At 33.8% G+C, this 17722-nt stretch overlaps 2 protein-coding genes across 2 annotated transcripts in view; one reads left to right on the top strand and one right to left on the bottom strand.

The window, feature by feature from the left end:
- Nucleotides 1-17722, bottom strand: part of LOC306865755 (serine/arginine-rich splicing factor 9-like) — a 343328-nt gene that overhangs the window by 106527 nt on the left and 219079 nt on the right. The gene's annotated exons all lie outside the window — the stretch shown is intronic.
- The window catches only part of LOC306865495 (adenomatous polyposis coli protein-like), a 43173-nt gene that overhangs the window by 18059 nt on the left and 7392 nt on the right, over nt 1-17722 (top strand). Inside the window, exons 4-16 of the mRNA XM_079410122.1 lie at nt 6823-6907; nt 9075-9270; nt 10431-10539; nt 10632-10745; nt 10848-10931; nt 13360-13440; nt 15086-15184; nt 15291-15669; nt 16606-16701; nt 16817-16956; nt 17042-17119; nt 17259-17375; nt 17462-17676. Of these exons, the coding sequence (XP_079266248.1) occupies nt 6823-6907; nt 9075-9270; nt 10431-10539; nt 10632-10745; nt 10848-10931; nt 13360-13440; nt 15086-15184; nt 15291-15669; nt 16606-16701; nt 16817-16956; nt 17042-17119; nt 17259-17375; nt 17462-17676 (1793 nt within the window). The remainder of the gene's footprint in view (nt 1-6822; nt 6908-9074; nt 9271-10430; nt 10540-10631; nt 10746-10847; nt 10932-13359; nt 13441-15085; nt 15185-15290; nt 15670-16605; nt 16702-16816; nt 16957-17041; nt 17120-17258; nt 17376-17461; nt 17677-17722) is intronic.

Here is a 17722-nt window from a genome sequence, read left to right as displayed (position 1 = left end):
AACTAAAACTGAAATAAAAAATGAATAGAAACGAAATAGACATAAAAAAAAAAAAATTCAACTAAAATTAAAATGAAAACAGAAAATATAAATATATATCAAATATATAAATATAAAAATCTAATTCAAAATATTAATAAAAACTATTATAGTATCTCGTAGGGCTGTGCAATTAATCAAAATGCAGTTTCGAGTTTGAGTTTGGCCTCCAACAATTATGAAAATACAATAATCAAGATAAAATGATTATTGCGCCCCAATCTGCTCCCTTTCCAGTGGTGCGCTTTCGTTCGTCCAAAAATAAAAGAAATTCACATGCAAATCAGAAAATGTGACATGCTTGATTTATTAAAGTTGATTAGATTTATTCATATTTTTAAAAGAAACTTGCGCTGTTCCATTTGGAGGATTTATATGCGCTCAGAGACAGAACAGAATACGGACATGTAAAGTAATCTTTTAGCTCAAGGTGTGCGTCAAATACATTTTAGATTTTAGCAGCCGAAAATATTTGACTATTTGAAAAATTGAAAAAAAATTTGTTTTAGATAAAATAGTTTTGGAGGGCCAAAATCATCAAGCAAAATGGCGATTTTTATATTTTTACTGAATGATTTCTTCATATACGTTTATTTTATAATGTATATTTGAATAAATCTGCCATGAAAACAAGTTTTTATTACAGCTACTTTTAGTGGTTAGGCCTATCAACAAAATTAGCCTCATGTGCAATTTAATAAAAAAAAAATTTTTTAGTGTTAAGTAAATTTGATTTAATTGATTATTAAACTGTATTTTCAGTTTCATTTTAGACTGAAACAATATTTCAATGCATCGCTAGTTCTGAGTCTTTTGTTTGTTTTTCTCAAAGAAACAGGTTAAGTTGATGAAGAACCTCAGATAATTTAATTTATTGACATTTTTCTTGACGTCCTCTGTCTTTTTTTAGAAGAGTGGCCTACTTCATGTTTTAAATCTTGTTTGTTGTCTGTCGCAACGCTTGTTTTTTCCTAAGTACATACCATGTGTGTCACATGTTGTCTTTCCACGTTTCAAGGACGTTCTGCCTTTATCACTGCGAAAGCAAAGCGGCCTGCCATCCGTCCCCTCGCTCGCGCTCAAACAATAACCCAGGGGTCTCGTCTGACTCCAGGTCAGATGAAACGCACACTAGATAGGAATCAGATATGTGGGTATTTCGGGCTCCCTGCAGATGGCTGCCTAGGAGCATTGATTTCCATTAGTGGGAGGATAGGATGACATTTTTAAAAGTGTTGTGAGCTTGCAGCTCCACACATGAGTGGGTGGATGACTCTAATATTGTACCAAGGGCATCTGCATCGCTGTAACCCGATTCCTTCGGACGTTGACTCTGAGAAGAGCAAAACTAGAACTTCCATTATAGCCTCAGCGGTACATTAGGAAATTGAAGTCTATCCGAATGTGGATTTGGCTGTTGAAAATGTAATTATAGCTGTAATCTACGCTCATAAAGGTTATTTTGGGATTTCAGTTAATCACTTTTGTTATATTAGAAGACTAGACCTATTAAAACATGGATCAGAATTTCCAATGCAGTTAACTTATAATATATTTTAAAATATTGATTGGTGGTGTTTGCTAAGTCAAACATCGAGTACTGTTACTATTATTCATAGCCAGTGTTTTGAACCAAGTGAATATTTTATTAGATTTTTTTGTTGGTTTTTTAAATGTATAATTATTTTGTTATATTGTTTATTTTATTTTATATTTTTGTTTTATGCTTCTTTTTGTATAATAATATTTTTTATATTATGTTTTAACTTTAAATGTATTCTAATTGTATTATATTACATTTTGTTTATATATGTGTGTGTGTGTGTATATATATATACATACATACATACATACATACATACACACATACACACACACATACATACATACATACACACACACACACACACATACATATACACACACACACACACACACACACACACACATACATACACACACATACACACACACACACACACACACACACACACAGTCATGGCCAAAAATATCGACACCCTTGGTAAATATGATCAAAGAAGGCTGTGAAAATTAATCTGCATTGTTAATCCTTTTGATCTTTTATTTAAAAAATTCAGAAAAATCTAACCTTTCATTGGATAATAAGATTTTAAAATGGGGTGGGGGGGGTATCTTTATGAAATAAATATTTTTCTCAAATACACGTTGGACACAATTATTGGCACCCCTAGAAATTCTTATGAGTAAACTATCTCTGAAGTATATTCCCATTCATATTCACAATTTTGAGCACTCCAGGGTGATTATGAACATGAAATTATCCAGCCATGGCTTCCTGTTTTACAGAAATATAAATAGGAAGGAAAACAAAGCCCAAATTCCCTTAATCATCCATCACAATGAGAAAAATCAAAGAATATATTTCTGATGTGCAGCAAAATATAATTGAGCTTCACAAATTAGTGAAGTGGCTTCAAGAAAAGAGCTAGAGCAGTGAAAATTCCCATTTCCACCATCAGGGCAATAACTGCCTGGAAGAGGACGTGTGTCTATATCGTCCTAATGCACGGTGAGGAGGAGAGTTTGAGTGGCTAAAGACTCTTCAAGGACCACAGCTGGAGAATTGCAGAAAATAGTTGAGTCTCGGGTCAGAAAAACCTTAAAAAGAAAATTGTCAAACAGCATCTACATCACCACATGTTGTTTGGGAGGGTTTCAGGAAAAATTCTCCTAGCTCTTCCAAAAACAAACTCCAGCATATTCAGTTATCAGACACAACTGGAACTTCAAATGGGACTGGCTTCTATGGTCAGATGAAACTACAAAATGAGCTTTTTAGCAGCAAACACTCAAGATGGGTTTGGTGAACACAGGGATAAAAAGTACCCCATGTGTACAATGAAATATACTGCAGTATTTTGAAGTTGAGGGCCTATATTTCTGCTGGAGGTCCTGGACATCAAATACCAACAGATAAAAAATCAATAAGTGAAGTAAATCTTATAATGGGCCATGTTTGGATCTTCCAACCGTACAATAATCCAAACACAAACCTCAAAAACAACACAAAAATTGGTCACTGGGGACCAAACCAAGCTTCTGCTGGCCATTCCAGTCCTCTGACCTGAACCCTGTAGAAAATGAGTGAAGTGAACTGAAGAGAAGAGAGACCGTCTTTGAATCTAAAGGGTCTGGAGTGATTCTGGATGAAGGAATGGTCTCTGATCTCTTGTCAGGTGTTCTCTAACCTCATCAGGCATTATAGATGAAAAGTTAGAGCTGCTAAACTGGCAAATGGAGGTTTCAAAATGTATTGAATAAAAGGGTGCCGTTAATTGTGGCCAATGTGTATTAGAGAAAAACATTTATTTTATAATGATATTTCCCCCCATTTTAAATTCTTATTATCCAATGAAAGGTTTAACAATGCAGATTAATTTTCACAGCCGCCTTTGATCAAATTTACCAAGGGTGCCAATATTTTTGGCCATGACTGTATATAGTATATTATATATAATATTAGATAAAAATCTGGTTTATTTCTAATTTTGTATATTAAAAAGTTTTCAAGTTAGAATTATGTTTAGTTTTATTTATATAATTATATTGTACTATTTAAGATTATATTATAATATTTATTTTATTTATTATACATTTGTTTAATATTGCATTTTTTTGTTTGAGATTTTTTAAATTGTATTATAACTTGTATTTCATTTTTATACATTTTATTTTTTTAATTTTGTATAATTATAATATTTAGCATTGTTTTTATTTATTTTCAAATGTTTATAATTTTGTTTTTATATTATATTATGCTTATTTTATTAAATACATTAATATTTCTATATTTTTTATTATAATTCCATTTTATTTTATCTTATGTTGACTGTAAATTTTTATTATATTTTAAGTTTTTAAATTGTATTATATTTTTAATGAAGATCACTTTGTGAAAAGAATCTACCAAAATAAGACCAGACACATCTCTTAAGAACATAAATAGAGGTCATTCAATTTCACGTCGTCTTGAACGAGCATAGAGAATAATGCCGTTGTCATGCCATCGTTTGATTCACTATCTCTCTCACTCACAGTGTAGTAAAGGCGTCTGTAATCATATGACCCCTCCCCAATAATGAAGCTGTTGTTTCTGGAGACATCTCAGTGTTACGTCACGCTCCCTCGGGAAAAAACACCCGATGACTCGTCTGAGACACAGAATAACCCTGTGTTGTTCTTTTCTGCTGGATACGGGAAGATAAACTGTGAGCTCATGCCTGATCTTTCCCTTCTGGAGACCTCCAGTGTGTCCAGTGGGCTGTGGATATGGTGACCCTGGGCCGTTTGGGAAGGGTGGTCCTGTAAAATGAATGGGGAAGCATCTGTGTTCTCCATGAGGCTTTGGGTCTCCAGGATGGGATGAGGGGGGAGCTAACCGCTTCCTGAAAAGCAGTCACATTGTTTGGGCTTTTTTGGCTTCCAAACACGCTGGAGAACTCGCAGGGATGAAATGAGCGCTGCGAATGTCTGGTGTTTGATATGGTTTTGGGACCATACTGGCGTCATCGAGGGTTTGGGTTATGAAACCTTAAAGGGACACTGAACAAAACCTCAGCGGTGAGTTCTGCAGATATGCTTTTCCTTTACTGTCATTGTGCTGGTATATGTGCTTGAGGATGACTTTGAAGTGCTGTTAATCAAACATTTCTTGTGGACGATCATTTATGCAATTTGATTAAACCTCTAACTTTAAAGAGATAATAAAAATTTGCAGTTTGCTCACCCTTCAGGCCATCCAAGATGTAGGTGACTTTTGTCTTCAGTGGAACAAAGACGATTTTTAGCTGAAACTGTGGTCCTTGAAGTCAATGGCTACCGACACATTTAGAGTCAAAAAAGCGCATACAGCCGACACAAAATCAATCCCTGTGGCTCCTGAAAATATGTTGCGGTCTTATGAAGCGAAACGATCAGTCTGTGCAAGAAACTGAACATTATTACCTGTAATCCAGAGCCTCAGGCAAACGGTCTAGAGTAACGTCCGGTTTACAAACGAATCTTTCTTTTGAACTGGTACTTTTTAGTGAACTACTAGACGAACCAATCCAGTTCCTCCAACAGTCACTGAAACAGTTTGACTGATGAGCCGCTGTTATGAGCATGTGTGAACTGAGAGCTTGAATGAAGGGGAGAAATGAAAGTTTTTATGATTTGCCATGGTTTATGTAAAAGATGAGCTGATAAATACGAGTTTATTCACTTTATATGCTTTAGACATGTAAACCATCCATGTTTGACACCATTATTGGATGCTTTGATAATATAATTTCGTATACATTACATCATCGAGTGATTATGTAAATGAACTTGTGAATCGTTTATTTGAACCAGCTCATTGAAATGAACTGTCCGAAAGAATCAGTTCACAGAAAAGAATCGTATTTCCAAGTTTCTATCTCAGAATAGGTGGACTGAATTGCTACAGCTCAGTTTGCACATTTGTTAATGCTCCTGCTGCTATTTCTTATCAAGCAGCTTTATCTGAATTTGCACATTGTTAATGTTACAGCTGCTATTTTTATTATGTAGTTGCACTCAATTCACTACAGGCTACTGTACTATTGTTTTGCACATAAATCAAAATTGCACACTCGCACATACAGATGTACATAGTTTATATTTCTACTTCTGCAACACAGTTGTACTTTTATGTTTGTTTGTATGCATGTGTATGTGTGTTTTTATTTTTTACATAATTTGAACTTGTCTTGGCATTCAATGTGGACAGCAAAGAAAGAATTTAATTGTACATGGAAACTAGTTTTTCCTCACTGTGCACATGACAATAGACGCTTTGAATCTTGAATCTTTTCCTAAGGCTCTGGATTACAGGTAATGATGTTGTAAATAATGTTCAGTTTCTTGCACAGATGATCATTTCGCTTCATAAGACCTCAATATATCAACAGGAGCCATGGGTATTAATCTTGTATATGCTTTTTTTGACTCTCAGAGTGCTGGTAGCCATTGACTTACATTCCACGAATCTCCAAGGACCACGATTTCAACTAAAAATCTTCTTTACTGTTCCATTGAGGAAAAAGTCACCTACATTTCGGATGGCCTGAGAGTGAGTAAATTAACAGTAATTTTTGAGTGAACTATAACTTGAAGTATTAAAGTCAATACTTGGTGTTAGTTAATGCAGTGTTCGTGCTCCAGACGTGAATGATTCATTGATTCATGTTTTGTCTTATTCTTAAAAAGCAAAACTCTAGTTATGTAAGATTCTAGTAATTCAAAGTCATTTAATCTCCATACTTAGCTGCGTTTGCTCTGTAGGACAGTGTAATACTGTGTTTTATGATGTGAGCCGCTGAACTTTGGTTGAGCAGCGAATGCTGATTTTCTTGCCTACATCTAAAAAAACCCCTTCAGCTGAAATCAGAGAGAAATCAAGGCGTTATCATGGCCGGATCACGCACCGATACAGCACTAAAGAAGCAGCAGGTGCATCTTTAGAGCTTCAAAGCTGTTTATGTCTCTGACACACACGTCTTCAAAGCACTTCAAAGCTGTTTGATGGAAGTTTTCTTCTCTTTATCAGCTCTGTTTTACCCACAGGCTGAAGAAGTCTTCTTACATGTGGTGGGAGCTGGAAATCTCATGCTTTTTTTCTGGTTCCTTCTGTGCATCGTTATATTTTCTAAAGATGGCTTCTGAAGCTCTGCCACACACACAGAATAGTGTATTTTCAGTGTTTGAACGAGAAAAGAACAATGTCTGTTTCTCTTTCAGGAGGTTTTGAAGCAGCTACAAGGAAGTATTGAAGAGGACTCCAAAGATTCGCAAGGGCAGATTGATTTTTTGGAAAGAATTAAAGGTGAGGACAGACGACTTATTCAGTATTCATGTGAGCAATGCATATTTTAACATTATAATCTTGATCTATTACACAACTTAGTAAGCGGCCTACCTAGATTGCATTTTAAGTGAATAGGGTAAACATTTTAACTAATCACTGTCCTCTCTCCAGTTTTAAATAAATTTAACTCAATTGTTTTAGCTGTAACCTATTCTCATAAAGATTCTTTTAGGATTTCAGCAAATCACTTTTGTAATATTAGTAGACTAGACCTTTAAAAATTCAATTAACTTACATAATATATTATATAATATTGAATGATTGGCATTTGCCAAGTCAAACATCTAGTTATTACCAAGGGATCACAGATATTAAGTTTTATTATAATTTTAATATCATGTTTCAAATTTAAATATACATTTTGTTATTTTATAGTATATTATAGTTTAACTATATATTTTAATGTTCATTTTTATTTGTGTAATATGTATTTTTATCTATATTCTATCTATATATATATATATATATATATATATATATATATATATATATATATATACATACATACATACATACATACATACATACATACATACATACACACACACACACACACACACACACACACACACACACACACACACACACACACAGGTATATATACATGCATATGTGTTTGTGCGTGTATATGTATATAATAAATAGTTTATTACATATTTTTATATTATAATTTTATATATTTTTTTATTTTCACATTTTACAGGTATTACAGGTTATCTGACATGTAAAAATGTCCAATGATGTATTATCTAATTAAATATGCACTCATTTGTGTACATTTCCAGATCAGAAATCTGAACATTCGATAAAGCCAGTTTAAAAATTCTTGTTTGATTTTGTTGACACAGTACGTATGTTTTTTGGTTTTGTTTTTTTACAGGTTTTTACAGAGAGGATTTTGGAGTATATATTTTTTCCTTAGTTTTTTTTTCAAATAAATTAAGAAAATGCTGTCAACAGACAGAACAAAAATACATGACCAATGCATGTAAAAACACTGGTTTGCCTGTAGTGTCTTGTCTAAGACATCGGGTGCGTTCCAAAAGCAAACGGTTTCAAATAATAACTTGCTTTAGTCCACCCTTCACCCAGTGTTTGTGTGTGTGCTGTGTATTTTTATGCATGGCATATGCTTGTCGTTAGCTTAGCAACAAGGTAATGTCAAACCCTATCAGAATCAAGTGCTATTTGTGTGGTTGCTACCTACATAGGCGTTCCAGATCGGTCACTTATAGCGTTTCATTTCATTTTGGATTCTGCCTTAGAAGGTCTCTATATAGTCAGAAGAGAGCAAGGCAGCTCTCTAAGCTGAATATGATGTAAAAACTCTTTAATGTACTGTATTTTCAAGAATATAAGTCAAGCTTTTATCAAAACGGGCTGCGACTTATGTTGCAAAGCAACTTATGTAATGCAGTTGATGTGCATGCAAAACCTGCAGATTTGAGAGAAATACGTGAGCCCAAGTCTATTTGTATAGTTTATTTCGCACATGCCAGTTGTTTCAGTTTTGCTCAAATTTTTTGCTCTATTTTTATATATTTAGTGCTGTCAAACGATTAATCGCATCCAAAATAAAAAAATTGTTGACATAATATATGTATGTGTACTGTGTTTATTTATTATGTATATATAAATGCACACACACAGTATATATTTTTAAAATATTTACATGTATATACATTTATATATTTATATTATTATATTTTAGATATATAAATATATTTAATATAAACATTTTTCTTAAATATATACATGCATGTGTTTGTATTTATATATTCATAATAAATATACACAGTAAACACTCATATATTATGTAAACAAAAACTTTTATTTTGGATGCGATTTAATAATTTATTCCATTGCATCTTTTTAAATTTTATAAAATTTTAGTTATGATTATTTTAAAAAGGATTTGTTGTCGAGTTAAAGTAACTGAAACATTTGTTTATAATGTTTGTAAATGTTTTATTTACATGCATTTTATGTTTATTTCTAAATGTATTATAAAATGTGTCTTATACACCAATGCAATGCAATTTTGCTGTGCAATTTAACTGATTTTTCTGAAAATGTTACATGTGGCCGTACAGTGATACCAGTCATCTTCCATTGTGTCCTGCAGAAATGAGTCTTGACCCCAGCAGTTTCTCTGGCGTGAAGTTGAGGTCCAAGGCGTCTCTGCAGGGCTCCGGTTCGACCCACTCGGCCGACAGCAGCCCCAGCCCAAGCCCCAGCCCCATGAGCTCCTTCCCCAGGAGAGGGGTGACCGGTGGGGGTCGAGACAGCGCTGGGTGCCTGGAGGAGCTAGAGAAGGAACGGTGAGCGTGAAGGGATCATTCTGAGCATCAGATGGGCAGGTCATATGGCTGATTAGATCTCTTTAAGCAGGTTAACTAAAGGTTTCTTCTAAAGCTCCTAGAGGGTTTTGCTACAATGAGATTTACGTGGTAAAATTTGTGACTCCGTTTGATTTCAAGCGAAAAAGTGTTCGATTATCAGAATTTAATTTGCAAGTTGAGAGCAAAATATTCTGATATACACTAAACCATTTGATTTTTTTTTAGCAAGGATGCATTAAATTGATCAAAAGTGATCATAAAGACACTTACAATGTTACAAATGATTTCTATTTCAAATGAATGCTGCTCTTTTGAATTTTCTATTCATTAAAGAATCCTGAAAAATAAAATGTATCACGATTTCCACAAAAATTTGAATAACTGTTTTCAACATTAATAATTAGAAATGTTTCTTGAGCAGCAAATGATTTTTGAAAGATCATGTGACACTGAAAATTGGACTAATGATGCTGAAAATTCAGATTTGATCACAGGAATAAATGACATTTTAACATATATTCAAATAGAAAACAGTTACTCCAAAAGGTGGTAATAATTCACAATATTTGTGATTTTTTTTTTTTTTTTGTGAATACTGTATTTTTAATCAAGTAAATGCAGGCTTGGAGAGCAGAAGAGACTTCTTTTAAAGACATTAACAAAAAAATCATTTCTACATTTATCAATAAAAGTAAGTTTTTCTCTGGATTTATATATTGCTATTTACTAGTGCTGTCAAACGATTAATTTCATCCAAAATAAAAGTTTTTGTTTACATAATGTGTATACTGTGTATATTAATTATGTATATATAAATACACACATACAGTATATATTTTGAATACATTTCCATGTATATATTTATATTCATATAATTGATATATATAAATATTTTAAATATTTACATATACATTTTGATCTATAAGAAATTTAGAGATTCTAAAATTCGAGCCTTGGCGAGCAGAAGAGACTTAACATAAAAATAACATAAAACAGATTTCTACATATAAAAATAAGTTTTTTTTTTTTGTTTGTTTTTTTTTACTTATGGAACCTATACTGCTGTTTACATTTTGATCTTTAACAAATTTATAGAGTCTAAAATTTAAATCTTACATAATTATTTTTGCTTTTATTAGGTCTTTGTTGATGGCAGAACTTGAGAAGGAGGAAAAGGAAAAAGACTGGTATTATGCTCAGTTACAAAACCTCACCAAAAGGATTGACAGTCTGCCGCTGACTGAGAATGTAAGTATATACAGTACATGTGTGGTGTTTAGTGCACATCATTACTAACCTTATATGATCTCTGTAGCTTCACGCTTCTTCTGCTGTTGTAGTTTTCTCTGCAGACCGATATGACTCGCAGGCAGCTGGAATATGAAGCCCGGCAGATCAGAGCCGCCATGGAGGAGCAGCTGGGCACCTGTCAGGACATGGAGAAACGAGCGCAGGTGGGCTGAGATGCTGAAACTGAGAGACTTAAAACTGGAACTTCTAAATTCAGAGTGTGAAACCACGACTTTAGTGATGAAGTTTTCCTCATTTGTCCTCAGGGCCGCGTCGCTCGGATACAGCAGATAGAAAAAGACATGCTGAGGATTCGGACACGGTTACAGGCCCAGTCATCCGACGCGGAGGTACAGGATTATTCTGCTGTCTATAATAAAGTTGTGTTTAGAGGGAGGGATTGAACTTTAGACTCAAGATTAGAAGCAATTAGAACTAAGTTTTATAAATTGAAGGAATATTTCACCCAGAAATGAAATTTTTCTGAAAATGTGCTCACCCTCAGGCAATCAAAGAGGTAGATGAGTTTGTTTCTTCATCAGATTTGGAGAAATGTAGCATTGCATCACTTGCTCAGCAATGGATCCTCTGCAGTGAATGGGTGCCGTCAGAATGAGAGTCCAAACAGCTGATAAAAACATCACAATAATCCACAAGTAATCCACACCACTCCAGTCCATCAATTAACATTTTGAGAAGCCAAAAGCTGAAACAAATCCATCAAGATGTTTTTAACTTCAAACCGTTGCTTCTGGCTAAAACACAATTTTTTAAATCCATAAAAGCATTCCTCCAGTGAAAAAGTCCATCTCCTGTTGTCTCTCACATCAAAATCCAGCCACATATTTGTTTAGAGCTGTTTTGGCTTATAAACGGTGCATGATCTGTGCAGATTTCTCTCCTGATTCAGACCAGACCACTTTTTCACCGGAGGAAGCAATATTATGGATTATGGACTTTTATTTTAGCTGGAAACAACGGTTTAAAAACGTCTTTATGGATTTTTTTTTGGATTCTCAAGATGTTAACTGATGGACTGGAGTGGTGTGGATTACTTGTAGATTATTGTGATGTTTTTATCAACTGTTTAGACTCTCATTCTGACGGCACCCATTCACTGCAGAGCATCCATTGGTGAGTAAGTGATGGAATGACACATTTCTCCAAATCTAATGATGAAACAAACTCATCTACATCTCGGATGGCCTGAGGGTGAGAACATTTTCAGCAAATGTTCATTTTTGGATTAAACTATTCCTTCTATATGTTGGTTCCCCAAAAGCTTGGTATTATGTCCTCTTTTTTTTTTCCACATGAACAAGTGAAAGTCATTTTGTGAAGTCTAGTTTAATCATATCTTGTCAATATGGAAATTTGTGGTCAGATTGCGCATGCATTTGTTCCTCATTGTGCATTTAATTCCTTTGCTTTAGAAAGGCTGTAATTTCCATCTCAGCATCAGTGTTCGCTGTTTCTTGCAGTCTGTAATGTTCCGCTTTTAGAGCTTATAAATAAGCGAGCAGAAATGGTGCACAGAAAATGCATCTGTGCATAAACACTGAAGCCATAAAAGTTGAATTGAATGAGCTTGCTGTACTAATGGATCATGTTTTGTGTGACTGAGTGTAAAAAAACATTAGTGTGACCTAGCTTGAGGATGCACAGAGCTTTTCTAGCTGTACTTGCATTTGTATTGCATTTACATTTACATGTGTGCATTTGGCAGACTCTTTTATCCAAAGCGTTGTACATTGCATTCAAGATATACATCTTATTTATTGAATTTTTTTGTAAGTTGAAGTCCTAACTAATCAAAACAAGAAAATTAACAAAAACTATTTATTTTTTAAAGTGTTTATTTTATATATATATATATATATATATATATATATATATATATAAATATATTGTGAATGACAGAAGCACATAAAATTGAAGAAACTTATTTAAACTAAAGTTTAAAACACTGAAAATATAAAAACTAATGAAAACCTATATAAAAATTAGTACCTATTTAGTTTTTATATTATAGTATTATTATAGTTTATTGACTTTAAGCACAAAAATTGCGAAAAATTTACAGTAAGAAAGCACAATTTAATTAACCACATAAACAAAATAATAAATTATTTGATCTGTAATTATTTGATTAAAAGATTTTTCATTATAATACATATTCAGTGATACAATTAAACAGAGCTTTAACTTATCTTAACATACAATATTCTGAGCAAAAGAAGAGAAATATTTGATATTAGATTTAAATGTAAATATAAATTAAATTAGACATTTATAACTGTAAAAAGAAAAAAGAATAATAAAAAGAAAATGAATAACATAAAAAAAAAACCTGACCATTGCTAGTGCAATACTCTACTGTGCTACAGGAAGTCTAGGTATTTTATATAGTAAAATAGTTTTTGTATGCATGTTCACTGACATGTTCAGAGTTGATAAATCCTATCGGACACTTTTGCGTTTCCTCCCCCTCTGTTGCCGTAATCCCGCCGGCTGAATGTGAAAGCAATGTAGGTCAGGAAGAGCCTGATGCTGTTGCAGCTGCTGTCCTGTATCTGAAGGCTCAACCTCGTTTACTATCTCTATACGCTGAATTATCCGTACTTCACAGAGCTGATTACACAGGTTATCCGTCCCCTATAGCCAGAGAGGCTCTCTGTCCACCTGCCTTGTTTTACACAGAGTGACTTTCAGAGCATTGCAGGTGTGATTTGCTCAGTTTAACATGCTGTTTCTCATTCCTCCTCATTGAATCTTCAGGTCAAGCATGACCCTGTGACGCAGACGGAAGGGGCTCACGCTGCAGGAGATGCTGGTGCTGGTAATGCGGCCTGCTCACAGGTGAGTACTGTATCTATTTGCAGTCTCCTACTAAATTAGACTCATTTTGTTGATGGGTCTCATAAACAGAAGTGTCCTCCGGTGGCCCTTTTTTCTGCCAGTGGGTGCCAAGAATTCAGGCCCTTTTTTAAAAGGCCTTTCAGTCTGTGCCAAGAGCTTTGGTGTGCTTTGAATAATAATGATTAGAATGCAGATGCTAATGGTTTTATTGTTCATCATAGAGCCCTAGTTGGACTTTGAAATTCTAAGCAGAAACAGGAGGGTTTTTTGTACTTCATACTGTTTCACTTGCATTAATGCCGCATGGTATTTTTCAGACAGATAGTACAAGTGGTATGTCGCTGGATTAGGTGCAGGGATCGAGTCTAACACACTAGCCATACATTGTTCACTAAACAAAGAGACTTGCCCCCATTTTTGTGTTAGCAAAGTGTATTTTATGCAATTTTAGTTTTTAAGATTTGTTTTTAAATAGTTTTATTTGTGTAAATAATACTATATAATACAAATTCAGTAAAACACAGTGCTTTAACAGACAGTATTCTAAGCATATTTTTTACATTTCAATATAAATGGATACATTTAAATACAAATTTATAAATGCAATAAATATAATGTAAAATAATTAAAAATATAATAATGATATAATTAAATATAATTATAATTTAAATATTTACATTTATAAATGTTATTTACCTTTAGAAATATATTTTTACATTTATAAATATAAATACAGTTTCTAAATGTACATTTATTTATATCTAAATATAAATATTCACATATTTACCTCTGCATAGTCCCTGCATTAAAAACACTGTATTGTGGACATGCTGAAGACGCTGTTTGATTTAAATACAATGACATTTTGTAGGGTGTAAAATATGTACAATGCTATTGATGATTAAAAGGTCTTTTTATTATAATACAAGTTCAGTGACGTAATAAAACACGACGCATTCACTTACCTTATCATACAATATTCCAAGAAAAAAAACAGTAATATAAAACAGTTATAAACGGTAAATAAAAGAAATTATAAATGCTATCTATCTATCTATCTATCTATAGAGAGAGAGAGAGAGAGAATTTAAAATATAATAATAATAATATAATTTAATTTAAATACATTGTTTAAATGCATTAATTTTATTTGAATTTTTACATTTATTTTTAAACTGATAAATGTAAATACAATTTATACATTTAAATATAAATGTATTTAAATTATTTGTTTTTAAATATAAATATTTGAATATTTACCTATGCGTAATATCTGCATTCAGTAGACTGCTTCATGGATATGCTGAAGATGTGTTTGATGTAAACAGTGTAATTTCTTAGGGTGATTAATATACAATGTCAATGTAAATAACAAGATTTTACTATTGACTTAAAGGTGTTTAATTAGGTTTGTTGAAGACCTGCATGTTTAGTGTTTGTATATATAAATGAAATGTCAATTTAAATATAAATATTTAAATTATATTTATAATAAATATACATTTTCACATATTTACTTTTGTAAATTTAAAGATTTTACTATTGTAATTTTAAAAGGTGTTTGGTTAGGTTTGCTGAAGACCTGCGTGTTTATTGTTTATGGAGAACATTGTTTGAATCTGCCTTGTATGTTTTTGTCTGTCAGGGCTCAAGTTCTCGGGTCGATCATGACACCGCCAGTGAGATGAGCAGTGCTGGAAGTTATTCCGTTCCACGCCGACTGACCAGCCATTTGGGCACTAAGGTTAACTAGTGCTAGATTCTCAGTGCTAAAATAACTTGCTGTGACGATTGAAAGCATCATGCTTCAAGCAGCATGCATCAGTTTAATCAAGTCTGCATATGCTTAGGTGGAAATGGTGTACTCGCTGCTGTCCATGCTGGGCACCCATGATAAAGATGACATGTCTCGCACCCTCCTGGCCATGTCGAGCTCTCAGGACAGCTGCATCGCCATGCGTCAGTCCGGCTGCCTTCCGCTGCTCATCCAGCTCCTACACGGCAATGACAAGGACTCTGTGTTGCTTGGAAATTCCCGGGGCAGCAAAGAGGCCCGGGCAAGGGCCAGCGCTGCCCTGCATAACATTATCCACTCGCAGCCCGATGACAAACGCGGCCGGCGGGAGATCCGGGTGCTCCACCTGCTGGAGCAGATCAGAGCGTACTGTGAGACCTGCTGGGAGTGGCAGGAAAGCCATGAGCGCGGCGTGGACCAGGACAAGAACCCAAGTGAGACCCAATAGATCTCGTGCTGTTGTATGTTAGGTTTCAGGAATAGTGCAGTGGGACGTGACGTGATATCCTTGCGGTACCATTATTTTTAGTTGTGGTTACTGTGTGGATTAATAGAAGTGTTTTCTCATCCTTGTGTTGTTTCAAAATTCACCGACAGTGTTTTAAATAGATAATTTTTTGTATTTAGTTTTTTTTTTTTACTTAATTTTGTGTAAATAGATGGTATTTTTGTGCACATTTAAAAATTATATAGTATTTATTAATTTTTTCAATTATCTTTTTATATTTTAAATATTATATATTTTACCTATTTTATATAGTTTATTTATTTTTGATTTGTGTTTTTGGCTTTTTTTTTTTTTACTTATTTTAATATTTCTTTTTAGATTATTTCTTTTTAATATTTTGAATTAGGTTTTATTTTTATTTTTATATTTGCAGTTTTAGTTTTAGTAATTTTAGTACTTAAACATATTTCAGTTAGTTGCATTTTTTTAGTTAAATTGACATTTTTCATATGTGTTTCATTCTATTTCAGGTTTATTTTACTTAACAACGTGTGATATTTAAAAGCAATGTTTCAGTTTTAGTCTTTTTAGTCTATAGTCATTTTTTATTACATAACCCTGTCAGCATATCAGCATAAATCAGGCAGTGAATCTGATGCATATGCATTAGCCATTTAAATGTCAACCACAGTAATATATTGGCTTATATGTCTCTAATATATTGCTGTAGTAAATGCAATGCAATGCTTTTTTATTCTATCCCATATACTACTAACATTTTATTAATTTATAAATTCACGTGAAATGCTCTAATGGGAAGGAGTTTAATGGATGATTTAATAACTCTTCTAAGTCGGTTGATTTATAATTAATATATGTGGAGCTGTACAACCTCATTAACATACTTTTGCCTTCGCTGCAGTGCCTTCACCAGTCGAGCATCAGATTTGCCCAGCGGTTTGTGTTCTCATGAAACTTTCCTTTGATGAAGAGCACAGGCACGCGATGAATGAGCTTGGTAGGTTTTTCAAAATTAAAAATTAAACTTGTCCTTCTGTTTGTTCTTGTTAAACATGGAAAAACCTAAAATGTATATCTCATTGGCTGAATATTTCAAGGCATTGTTTATGCAGGTGGTCTTCAGGCAATTGGGGAGCTGCTGCAGGTAGACTGTGAGATTTACGGTCTTACCAATGATCACTACAGTGTTACACTAAGACGATATGCTGGAATGGCTCTAACTAATCTAACCTTTGGCGATGTAGCCAACAAGGTGCGGTATTTCTCTTATCATTGCCTCTCATCATTTCCATTTAGTGTTTTTTATTGCATTTAATTACTTTCTGGTTTTGCCGCAGGCTACACTTTGCTCAATGAAAGGTTGCATGAGGGCCATGGTAGCTCAACTAAAGTCAGAGAGTGAGGACCTACAGCAGGTATAATTGTTTGGAAATTCATGTCATTATTTGAATAATTTAAGAAATTGAACAATAGAATATGCATAGTCATGCACGCCACCAAAAGGAGAGACATTAATCTCATGTTATTGTACTAAGAAGCTCTATACTGCTTTAGGTAATTGCCAGTGTTTTGAGGAACCTCTCATGGCGAGCTGATGTGAACAGTAAGAAGATCTTGCGAGAAGTTGGCAGTGTTAGAGCCCTGATGGAGTGTGCCTTAGAGGTTCAGAAGGTGAGGAGTCTCTGAAACTCTTTAATAATTTCTGTATGAATGCAAACAAACCGTTCAGTCTTTAAGGAAGTGGTCTTGTCTTACAGGAATCCACATTAAAAAGTGTCTTGAGCGCCCTTTGGAACTTATCAGCACATTGCACTGAAAACAAAGCTGATATCTGTACTGTTCCTGGAGCTTTGGCGTTTTTAGTGAGCACTCTAACATACAGAAGCCAAACTAACACCCTTGCCATAATAGAAAGTGGTGGTGGCATCTTGAGAAACGTGTCAAGCCTAATTGCCACAAATGAGGAGCACAGGTAGAGTATGCTTTATAAAAGCTGCATACGCTCATAAATTTTTTAA

The sequence above is a fragment of the Barbus barbus genome (genome assembly GCF_936440315.1).
Source record: "Barbus barbus genome assembly, chromosome: 47".
Taxonomy (NCBI): domain Eukaryota; kingdom Metazoa; phylum Chordata; class Actinopteri; order Cypriniformes; family Cyprinidae; genus Barbus; species Barbus barbus.
This window is presented reverse-complemented; position numbering and strand designations above follow the sequence as displayed.